General features: G+C 37.0%; 2 protein-coding genes across 2 annotated transcripts; one reads left to right on the top strand and one right to left on the bottom strand.

Moving 5' to 3' along the window:
• Positions 1-2,190: 2,190 nt before the first annotated feature.
• LOC110776117 (pentatricopeptide repeat-containing protein At1g03540) lies at positions 2,191-4,559 on the top strand. The gene has a single exon (XM_021980675.2). It carries the CDS (start codon positions 2,538-2,540, stop codon positions 4,389-4,391), a length of 1,854 nt encoding a protein of 617 aa, XP_021836367.1. The 5' UTR covers positions 2,191-2,537; the 3' UTR covers positions 4,392-4,559.
• Positions 4,560-4,906: 347 nt separating this feature from the next.
• On the bottom strand, positions 4,907-8,594 carry LOC110776116 (pentatricopeptide repeat-containing protein At1g73710). The gene has a single exon (XM_021980674.2). It carries the CDS (start codon positions 8,226-8,228, stop codon positions 5,232-5,234), a length of 2,997 nt encoding a protein of 998 aa, XP_021836366.1. The 5' UTR covers positions 8,229-8,594; the 3' UTR covers positions 4,907-5,231.
• Positions 8,595-12,079: the final 3,485 nt, after the last annotated feature.

Below are 12,079 nucleotides of genomic sequence, written 5' to 3'. Positions count from 1 at the left end.
ATACTCTAAATATCAAAATCTAACAAAATAATTGCAACTTATATTTACTATAAATAAAAATTAGTTATATTCTTTTTAGAAATCTGATATAAACGAGCTTGAACGAGCTTATAAACGACCTTATAAACGAACACGAACGAGCTAGGAAACGAACATGAACGAGTTGTTCGCGAGCCTAAACGAGCCGAACACTAGGTTGTTCGAGCTAGTATCATTTATTAAACGAGCTTAAAATTTGTGTTCAAGCTCGTTTATTTATTAATGAACGAGCTTTGACCAAGCTTGTTCACGAACTGTTCACGAGCGTATCGGCTCATTGACATCCCTACACTTTTCCACACTTTTTTCACTTTTCTATAAATCATTATTACTTTTTCTTACACATTCTACACAATCCCCACTTTTCAATACCCACATCCCTTTTTATTTGTACTTTAACATTAAACAATTATATATTTTTTCCTTTTCCCAAATAAAACATTCTCAATCATTACATCTTACACACAATTCAGTTTTATTAAATCCCGCGTAAATGTCCAAAGTGGACACTTATTTAGGAACGGAGGGAGTATTATTTATTATTTATTATTTATTATTTATTATATATTATCAAAAGCTTTTGTGTAATACCGTCTAACGGTTAGACCACTTTTTTGATACTAACTAAACTAGTGTAAAACATAACTATATTTAATAAAATCATAACTAATTGAATAACAAAATAGTTAAGGCATAAAGAGAAATAGTTAAATTTAAGAGTCGAATAGTTATTATTTTCGAACAAACTTATTAGTAACTAAAACTCATAAAATCTTAACTAATTGATCTCATTGCTTAACTAATCAGTTTCATTGTTTAACTAATTGGTTCAGTGCTTAACTAATAGGTTCGGTTACATAACTAATTGGTTTCGTTGCTTAACTAATTGAATTTCAAGCTTAACTAATTGGTTTCAGCGGTTAACTAATTAGTTAAAGTGCATACATAAAAGTGGTCTAACCGTTAGACCGTCTTTCCTAAAAGTTTGTAATATATTATTTATTATTTAAATTTAATTGGGGGAGAGAGGGGAGAAGAATGGAGAAACCAAACACCATTTTTAAACAAAGCAGTTTTATTCCATTTTTCTTGGGAAAAATTACTTTAAATAATCCAACCTTTCGACGATTTTCCGTTAATAATTCAACCTTTTGATTATTATATAATAATCCAACCTTTGCACCCCATTAACTTTTATTGCACCCTACCGATCATTAACCTGATATAGCAGGTAACCTACCCACGTGTCGTATAACCATTCGCGATAATTTGCAAACTAAAAAAAAAATCTTTATTTTTCTTTCCTTCCTCCTTTGTCCTTCGTCCTTCCTCCCTCCACCTTTAATATATCTGAAACTCTATTTATCCATATCAAAATCAATATAAACAAATATCAAATTAAATACTCGAAATTTGCTAATTTGTGAATGAAATTAAACTCCAGGCATTTGGTATCAATCAAAATCACTCAAACATTATTCATCCAAATCAAAATCAAAATTTCCCCTCAAAAAAAAAACAATATCAAAATCAAAATTAAAATCGAATCAAATCAAATCAAATCCCAGTACACCCTTTTGCTTCTTCAGATTTTCTGGGCTTTTGATGCTTCTTCATCTAGATTTGCAGAAAGTTAAAATCTTATGAACTCTTGTGTGTCATCGTCGTTGTCGCCATTAACGACTTCTCAATTTCTCTCTCTGCAACTTCCATGGCCAGGTCTATGTTTCATGGAGGCGGGGTAGCTTTTCTGATAAGGCTGGTGGTAGCTGGGAGGGGGGGACGAGGCTGATCATAGGGGGCTACAGCGTTGCGGAGGAGAGAGAAAAGCAGGGGAACAAGAGAGAAAGAGAGGGGATATGCGAGGGTGATGGCCCGATGGGTGTAGTCTGGCTATTTTTTGGATAATTATTTTTATATTAGCAAATTATGGTATTTTGTGGGGAGATTTTTGGGTGTGGTTAATGTATAAAGGGGCGAAACAGATGGTATTCTTCCATTAGTCCATGACTGAAATAGTGAAATGTAGAAGGGAGCTCAACTGATACATACTCCGTAGAAGACAGTAAAAGAAACAGAGAGGAGTAAAAAGGGGGCAGGAAAAATATAATTTTTTTTCATAAAAGTTTACCTTCTCAACCGGTTGTAGGTCATATTGGTGCAATAAAAGTCTATAGGGTATAAAGGTTGGATTATTAGATAATAATCCAAAACTTGGATTTATAATGGAAAAATCGTCCAAAGGTTGAATTATTAAAAGTAATTTTTCCTTTTTCTTGATTCTCTTTCTCATTTTTTTTTCATTTCCTCCTCTACAACCAAACGGCCCCTGAGAATCTGTGGGAAAGTAGTGTACTTGTGTTTGTCTTGTTTGTCTCGTTGCCAAAATAAATTATAAAAAAAAAATTTTAAAAAAAAAACAAACAAGAAAACTTGAATTTGTTGAAATACAAAATTCCCTCCCTTATTCTGAGCATTGTGGATTACTGTTGAATTTCATGAATCTATTCATTAGACCCAATCGTACATCTCTTCGATCTGCCAAAGTATCTCATATCCTCGCCTTCTGCAAATCAGGCTCGTTGTTCGAATCTCTAAAAGTCCTAAACACCACTAATTCAGCAGAAATTAGCTTAGGTGTAAAACCCTTAGTATATGCATCTCTCCTGCAAACAGCTACGAAAATCCAGAGCTTCAATCATGGCTTACAACTCCATTGTTACATCACAAAATCTGGGCTTATTGCAAACAGTCTTGTGGGTAATAGCTTATTGTCTTTGTATTTCAAATCGAGCGGGAATTTGATTTTAGCAACATATTTATTCAATGAATTGTGTACTAAAGATGTGATATCTTGGACTTCAATGATTTCTGGGTATGTAAGGGTGAAACCCCAGAAATCAATTGAATTTTTCTGGGCTATGTTGGATGATGGTATTGAAGCTAATGCTTTTACTTTATCTGCTGGAATTAAGGCGTGTTCTGAAATTGGGGATGTTAAGCTAGGTAGATGCTTTCATGGGGTTGTTTTCCGAGGGGGGTTTGAGTTGAATGATGTAATTGCTAGTGCGTTGATGGATATGTACGGTAAGAATGGGTGGTTGAAGTATGCCCGCAATGTGTTTGATAAATTGTCTGTACCAGACCCTGTTTGTTGGTCTTCGATCATTTCGGCTTTGATAAAGAATGATATGTACGAGGAAGGTTTATCATACTTTTATGTGATGCAAAGGGAGCATAAGGTAATGCCTGATGAGTTTACTTATGGGTCGGTTTTGACAGCTTGTGGGAATTTGGAGAGATTGAAGCAAGGGAAAGAAGTACATGCCAGGGTTATCACTGCAGGGCTTTGTGGAAATGTGGTGGCACAGAGTAGCCTGATAGATATGTATGGAAAATGTGGGCGAGTTGAAGACTCACAACGCGTCTTTGATAAAATGAGGAAAAGGAATGCAGTGTCTTGGTGTGCTTTGCTTAATGGGTACTGTCAAAATGGGTTATTTGAGAATGTTGTTAAGCTTTTTAAGATGATGGAGGATCCTGATGTTTACAGTTTTGGAACCCTTATTAGGGCTTGTGCGGGCTTGTCTGCTGTTAAACAGGGGAAAGAGGTTCATTGTCAGTATATAAGAAAGGGTGGGAGGGGACATGTTATTGTTGAATCTGCTTTAGTTGATCTGTATGCAAAATGCGGATGCATTGATTCTGCACATAGATTGTTTAGGCAGATGCGTATAAGAAATTTAATTTCTTGGAACTCAATGATATATGGTTTTGCACAGAACGGTAGAGGTGTTGAAGCAATCGAGTTATTCAATAAGATGGTTAAAGAGGGTATTCGGCCTGATTACATTAGTTTTCTTGGTGTCATCTTTGCTTGTAGTCATGCTGGCTTGGTTGAGCAGGGACGGGAGTATTATATCTCTATGACTGAGGAATACAGAATCAAACCTGGAACTGAGCATTGCAATTGCATGGTTGATCTTTTAGGTCGAGCTGGGCTGATAAACGAAGCTGAGGAATTGATAGAAAAAGCTGAATGCAAAGAATCTTCCTCTCTGTGGCCAGCTCTTCTGGGTGCGTGTACAACCAGCAGAAATTCTGCTGCTGTAGAGCGCATTGCACTAAAAATGATGAAACTGGAACCTAAAAACCATATAAGTTATGTGCACCTTATCAATGCTTACAAATATGATGGTCGTTGGATTGATGCAACAAAGATAAGAAAATTGATGGAAGTTAGAGGAGTAGAAAAGTTACCTGGCAAGAGTTGGGTTGAAAATGCATTTGGTTTTGGTCAGATAGGTGACATGAAAGAGAGTGACTGCAATATCGACAGTTTAATTCGGTGACACGAAAGAGGAGCCTAAAAGTTCAAATGTTGATTCGTAAACAATTAAGCGATGGTGATAAAGTTGTGGTTTTTTAATGGCATCTGTGAAGGGTGTCGAACGGTGAAACAGGTACTTAGGTAGTGATTATCACATTTTTGAGAGAAATTGAATTTTGTTTTGACATCATTGTGAATATGCAGATTGACACTTCTGTATCATTTGTATTCTCCTCTTTAAATCTTCAATTTTCCCCAGATAAAACACAGGCAACATTATTACTTTGACTTAGGTGCTTATGTCAGGCTCAAGTATTTGTAGAAGACTTTCCATGCTTTTAGTGAATTGAAGAGATAAGTTTGTGTGCCCATGTCATTGATGTCAAGCTAGGGTTGAGGGTCAGCACCAGTAATAGAGATGAAAGAAAAGCCGAGTAACATACGAAGCAAGCAGATCACTGGTTCTGGGAAATTTGTTGAATCTCTCTGCAGAATATTGCAGTTACAAACAGCACACTGCGTAAAGGGGGAGCAAGATTAACTGAAACAACAGAAATTAAATATTATACTCCAAAAATCATGCTACAGCATTACTATTATTACAACGCTGACAAGCATGTTAAATCCCTTCTTTTTGCTTTTTTTGTTCTTTGATGTCAAGGGAATTAAGGACCTAAATCTTGCTACAAATCATTTGACAAAATTTTCTGAAAATTGAAACGAAAATGGGGGATGGGAAACTGATCGTACTGCACATGTTTCACTAACTCTAAAGTATCATGCTAGGTAATACATCTGTACAGTAAGAATCCAAGTGGAGTAATCGCTTCATACATATATAATATTCCAAGCTGTTGACAATTCAGGTTTCTTCCCCAGAATCCAGTTCAATTTCAGACTCAGAATTCAAGTCAAAACCAAATTTCATCTCTTGACTTACCAGTTCAGCAAGATCAGGCCTGTTGGCATTTTTATAAGCATTTACAATGGAATTGACTAAAGATTCATTAGCCTCAATCTCTTGATATTTCAATTGACCGTAAATCCGTTTAACTCCTTCAACCATATTGGATTTTCCATAACAGTTGACGAGATTAATATAAGTAACAATGTCAGGTTCAAACCCCTCATCTTGCATCCTCATAAAGAGATTCAAAGCCTTGTCAGTATTTCCACATGCTGTATAAGCATACATTGCTGCATTATATGCAAAAGAATCAAGGTTTGTGGCCTCTGTAAATGCTTCACATGATTCAATGGCAAAAGCATGCAACCCTACAACTGAGAAAACACATGCTATGACAGCTTGCCTTGCATAAGGTTTCCCTTGTTGGTAAGATGCTTCTAGCTGTTGGATTGCTTCACTTGGCATCCAACCCTTCTTCAGTACAGTAAATAATACTTTGAAGGTACTAGCGTCAGGCAAGATTTTTCGGGTGACCATCTCATATAACAGTTCACCACAGTTAGCTAGCTGACCGTTTGTTGCATAGCATGCCATTACCTTAGTGAATGAAGTGCAATCTGTGAGTAATCCAGCTTGTATCATTTCTTCAGCAACTTCAGCAGCTTCATCAAGCATCCCCATGTTCTTGTACAAGTTCATTATAAGAGCAAATGTGATACCATCTGCTTGTCCTTTTTGTCGCAAATTATCAAATATAGCTTTAGCCTCGGAAACTATACCAAGATCAGCATACAGACTGATCATACTATTTGAAGCAACTATATCAGGACCACCTTCCAATTGTTTCAATGACTCATACATCTCTTTGGCCCCCTTTAGGTAGCCTCCCTTGCTGTATGCCTTAATAAGAGAAGTCAGGATGATCTGGTTTTCAGTAATCCCATCGTCAACCATCATCCGGTAGTAGTATAAAGCTTCTTCTGTTCTACCAGCTTCAGCAAAGCCATTAATTAAAACCCCATAAACAACTTCATTTAGTTTAATCCCATCCTTCACCATTTCTTGGAAGACAATGATGGCATCAGATAACAGGCCTAGACGTACATAGCAAGCAATTATTGCAGAAAAAGTCTGCACGTGTGGCTTCAATTCAGCTTCCTTCATTTGGATCAAAACTTCTTTTGCTTGGTCCAATAAATCACCTCCAGAAAACATTTGTATAATAGAATTATAAGTGCATTCATCTGGCCAGGTTCCAAAATTCCTCATGCTCTTGAAAGTTGAAAAGGCCTTCTCATAAAGCTTTGCCTTGCCAAAAGCTTTGATCAGCACATTGTATTCTGAAACATCCTTCTTCGACCCTTTACTGTCTCTTTTTGAATGGAAAATGTCCTCTGCTTCAGCCCACAATCCCTTATCAGCATAGACATCCATAATTGCTGCATATGTTTTTGATGACAATCCTCCATCCACCAGACACTTCTCAAACATAGTTCTTGCTTGCTCAAGCAGTCCTGCATTCACATACATCTTTACAATATCTGGTACGGAATGCTCGTCAATATGTTTATTACATCTATCTATCTCTCTAATCACAGTTTCAGCTTCGCTAACCATCTGTCTCTCACACAATATATGAAGCACAGCTCTTTGTGTTACCACATCAGGGAAAAGATTAACCTTTCTAATCTTCTGGTACCATTGCAGGGCAGCATCAACATTTCCAGCCTGAGCATGGAGAGAAAGCAAAGTATTATAAGTTTTAGTATCTGGTAAAATCCCCCTTTCTTCCATCTTGTCAACTAACGCCTCAGCCTCTGATAAATGCCCATGACTTCCACAAGTGTGAATAAGAGTATTGAATGTAATTGTATCAGGTGCAACCCCCGATTTTAACATGTCAGAGAAAACATCAGCTGCATCATGCAAACGACCAGCCTTGCCATATAAATCAATCAATGTATTAAAGGTAGCCGTAAGTTGAGGCTTTCTAACAGTATTTTCCATCTCTAAAACATCTCCCTTTGAAGGCAAATACCTCCCTCCTGTCTTAAATAGTTCTGTTGACAAGAAATGCTTCAAACTCAAAGATTTCAACTTAGATTGTGATTGAATATCATTAAAATCATCCAACTCAAAACCTTGTAAATCAATCTTCCCACAACACCAATCCTTATAAAACCTATCTGCCCTATCAAACTCTCCAGCATCTTTAAGTACCTTGACAATCGTACTCATCGTCACCTCATCTGGGAAAATCCCTCGAACCCTCATATGCTTAATCCACAAAAGAGACTCTTCCACAAGACCTGCTTTTCCATACACATCAACAAGCATACTATAAGTATTATTCGTAGGCAAAACACCGTCTTTTGCCATTTCAATCCAACACAGCCTCAACTCATCCCATCTCTGAGCTCGACCGAGCTTCCGTAACACCACATTGTAGTGAATAACATTCGGCGCGAAATCCTTTTGTGACCTCATCCAATCAAAAACTCTCATAACTCTCTCCCAACATCCCTGCTCTTTCAATATCACTGTCAATTCTTTAGGACTCAACTTACCCACATACAAATCAAGGGTTTTCCCAACATCCGCTTCAGAATCTAATGACCTTAAAACTGATGGTAAAGTACCACCATATTTCTTCTTCCTACCATTAATGAAATTCGAGGTTTTCGAGGGCAAACCCAATGTATTTGAAACACATTGAATCTTAAACCCTAAATTAAACCTCGACCCAGTTGAGCTTTGCCTAGGATTTCTATGGTCTAGGTGAGAATTATCAATGAAACTTAACAATTTTGGTGAATTCTGAGTGGGAAACCCATTAAAACCTAAGGAAATACAAGAAGTTTTAAAGAAAGATTGAGAGGTTTTGAGCTTACATGAATTGCTGAAGTCGTTATTGTAACCCAATTCTTTGGAACAGCGACAGTGGAGCATCATCCAGCACAAGAATTTAGTGTTCTCCCGAAGGATTTGTTAAGCAAGGAAGAGTTCTTGGGATTAAGTTCTGCTGGGATTAGAGGTAATTTTGGAGTTAGCTAAATTGAAACTCGGGCTCATGTCATGTGTCATGCCACGAGAACGACGCAATTTGCAAGTAAGCTAAAATGAAACTGAGGTCTTAGAGGCTCGGAGGGTTTCTAAACCTCAAGTGGCAACGTGATCCAAATACAATCATCTTGAGTACCAACACAAAATATGTCAGTAACAAAATACAAAATTGCTTAGAAGTACCACCGATACAAGTCATATTGTGTTATTAGTATTCACATAATTTCTATTGGTACTAACATATTCTGTATTGGTACTCCAAATTCTGTATTGGTACTCACTTGTGTCCATATGGACACAAGTCACTTGTTACAAAGACTTCCTCGAGAGGCCCGGGCGATTTTTAAACCTATAGCTAGTGTTTGGTGCCCGGGCGATGTCCGGGTTGCTACTTTAAATATCATATGTGTAGTATGTATTATGTAAAAAGTTTGGTATATATTATACGCTTGGGTGTTCTATGTTATATATATTTATGTGCAATAAAGATCATATCTTATGGTTGGCTAATATAGTAAGATATTAACTTTTCATTTAATAGATCTCAAGTTTGAATCTTATTGGGACACGCATACGTTAGTAGAAACGCCTTTTAATACAACCATTTTAACATGTCAGTATTAAAAATGCAAAATTGTTAAGAAGTGCAAATACAAGTCATTTTGTGTTATTGGTACTAACATATTCTATATTGGTACTCAAGATTATGTATTGGTACTCAAGATTATGTATTGGCACTCACGTGTGTCTATATGGACACAAGCCACTTGAGGCCAGAACTTCCTCCATGGAGTCATGGGTCTAACAAATTCCAACCTAGATAACAAAGCTATAAATGAAATGGGAATAGATGTATTTTTTGAGATTAGGTCTTGTATAATGCATGAATGTTGTGGAATATTTGTAATTTTTAGGCTATCACTGACTTATTAAAAAGAATTTTTTAAAAGAAATAATATAATCAAAAGTTGATAACATCATTGTGGCTACTGAGTTGATTAGGCACTACAATAGAGCTCATGTGTCTTCTAGGTGTATGGTCAAGGTGAACCTTAGGAAGGCTTTTGACTATGTAGAGTGGCCTTTTCCTTTTATGGTTATGCGGGAACTTGGTTTTCCTGGTCAGTTCATAGGGTGGATCCATGCTTGTGTTACATCTATGTTATACTATGTGCTCATTAATGGCAAGCATTTGCTTGCTTTCTCTACAAAGAAAGGTCTAAGACAAGGGGGGCCCTATCTCCTTTCCTGTTTGCTATATGTATGGAGTACCTGAGCATATATGTGTATGAACTAATTATCGGGTGATCACTTCACTTAAGCATCAAATTACAAAGATATATCCTAATTTCAATTGGCATGACTTATCTTATTTGTCATGAATGCATTTAATAGATCTTCTTTAGCAATTAAAAAGGTGATAAATGCACAACAACCAAATGATGCAAAACATGATAATATGACAAGAATCAACATTAAAATAACCTACAAAAAAGAGGGTTATTACATAACTAATAATTGCAAGAATAAATAAATATGCATGATTCGTATACTTTTATTAAATCGTACCTACAAAATAAAATCAAGTTAGGATAAATATTGTGTTAAGTGTAAGAATTGTACATTGCTATCGAATTGTACCTATTAGAAATAAAAAAGGTCAGCCCAATTATAAAAAATGAAGAAATTGCTCTTCACAAAAACAGGCGAGCCTTGCCTGCTTCAAGCGCACAATGCCAGAGGCGGGAGGGCCACGCTTGTACCAGGCAGACCATGCTGAAAGCGGGCGTGGTGTGCTTGCTACTAGCGCACCACACCTGCTTCTTGTGGTCTCACTTGTGCACATAAACAATGTTAGTCGCAATAAAAATGATAATGCATGAAATATACAGCTAGTGTAATTTGATCTACAAAAATAAACAAATTTAGTATATGAAAATGATATTTAACATACGAATTGCATATTAATTACACCTTCTAAAACCTACCAAAAAATGATGTTAATAATGAATAAATACGCCTTCTAGTACCACGAACAGTCACATCAAACAAGGATAATAATACATCAATTAAATGTAAACAATGAAAATAATGAAATGAGTAAATTTGATTTTTTTTTTTAAGGGTTCTCAGAGTTACTACCGAGTTTGTTTAAGTCTTAAGAATGAACGGGTCTTGTATGGGCGCACTCACTTAAGGGATGAATTATTATGAATGATTAACGAATGCTAATGAAGCTTTAATGCACTGTTGAATGAAATGAATTTGAGAGAGAAACGAAATGATTTTTCCGCCTCTTAGGATGAAAATAACAGTGTATCAAATTTGACGAAATGACTCATACTTATAGCAAAACAGGAATAATAAGGGAAAAAATGTGATATGTCCCATCAAACAGGTGTGCCACGCTAGAGTAGGCGTGGCACGCTAGGACCAAGTGTGGCACGTCTGGTGTAGGTGGTATACGCTTGCTGCAGGATGAAAACACATGCTTCTAGCAAGATGCGGTGAAATATTTTTCAAAGATAGAAGCAAAATATTACCATGATTAATTAGGAATATTCGGAGACACCAACGGTCCACACCAGCAGCAACCGTATCACACATTGAAGAGAAGTAATACACTTTCTATTGGGTTAAGCCTGAAAGATTTTAAGAATAATTAACACGACATTGAAATTAGGTTAAACCGTGTTTAAGCGTGTTGTTTTTAGGGCTTAATAGTTGGACTATGCCCAAATAAAGTGTTTTATGAAAATACAAGATAATTTGTTTGTCCAATTAGCGAGTGTGGGGCCACATATTTAAGTTCTGGACCAATTAAACAATCAGGGCAAGTTCGATCATACTACACTTAGGGGAGACACTTTTTAGGTGTCTACATATTCCCCTACTTCGACTGAGTCTAGAAGTACACAAAAGTCAAAGTGTTGGACAAAACATAAATCATGCGGAAAAACCATAAAGCCAGGAAACATATTATTCACACATAATCATTTAGTATAATTCAGATGCATACACTGTTAGGTTATGATACATATGACAATACATAAATCATGCGGAAACAACCATTAAGCCAGGAATACATATTATTTACACATAATCATATAGCATAATTTAGATGCATACTCTTTGTTGCGTGCCTTCCCTAGCTGCGCCCGAACCGAACAAGAACAAGTCTTTAGGACTCCAAGTGTCGTCCCTCCGTAGATAGTCCACAGCACGTCCGGATCCGCCTTAAGATTGACCAACTAGAATCGCCCTTAAGGTACTAGAATTTTCGGCACTCTTAGGTAAGAAATATGGCTGAATTTTTCTCTCAAAACTCACTTTGAATACTTGAATTAATCTCTGAAAATATGTGACCCTAGGCACGTATTTATAGAGTTATGGAAAGGGAATTGGAATCCTAGTAGGACACGAATTAATTAAACTTAGAATCCTACAAGAACTCTAATTAATTAATTTATCCTTTTAGGAATAGGAATTTAATCATATACTAACTCTAATAGTTTTAGGAATCATGCATGAACACAAACTCACACACACACGGCAGCCACGAGGGCCGCCCATGCGTGTGCGTGCGAGCAGCAGCCCACGCAGCGAGGCCATGGCCTTGGCGCGCGCTGGGCCTGCCTTGCGGTGGGCCTGGGCGCTGCCTTGGCTGGGCGCGCGTTTGGCTTGCTGGGCGATGGCCCGACTTCGTGCTGGGCCTTCGTCCGGCATGCCTCGTCCGATGC

The sequence above is a fragment of the Spinacia oleracea genome, chromosome 2 (genome assembly GCF_020520425.1).
Source record: "Spinacia oleracea cultivar Varoflay chromosome 2, BTI_SOV_V1, whole genome shotgun sequence".
Classification (NCBI taxonomy): Eukaryota; Viridiplantae; Streptophyta; class Magnoliopsida; order Caryophyllales; family Amaranthaceae; genus Spinacia; species Spinacia oleracea.
Note: the sequence above shows the minus strand (reverse complement) of the source record. Positions and strands in the feature narration are given on the sequence as shown.

Bases quoted from the DNA above. Each gene is read 5' to 3' on its own strand.
- LOC110776117 (XM_021980675.2), top strand. From the start codon at position 2,538: ATGAATCTATTCATTAGACCCAATCGTACATCTCTTCGATCTGCCAAA.
- LOC110776116 (XM_021980674.2), bottom strand. From the start codon at position 8,228: ATGATGCTCCACTGTCGCTGTTCCAAAGAATTGGGTTACAATAACGAC.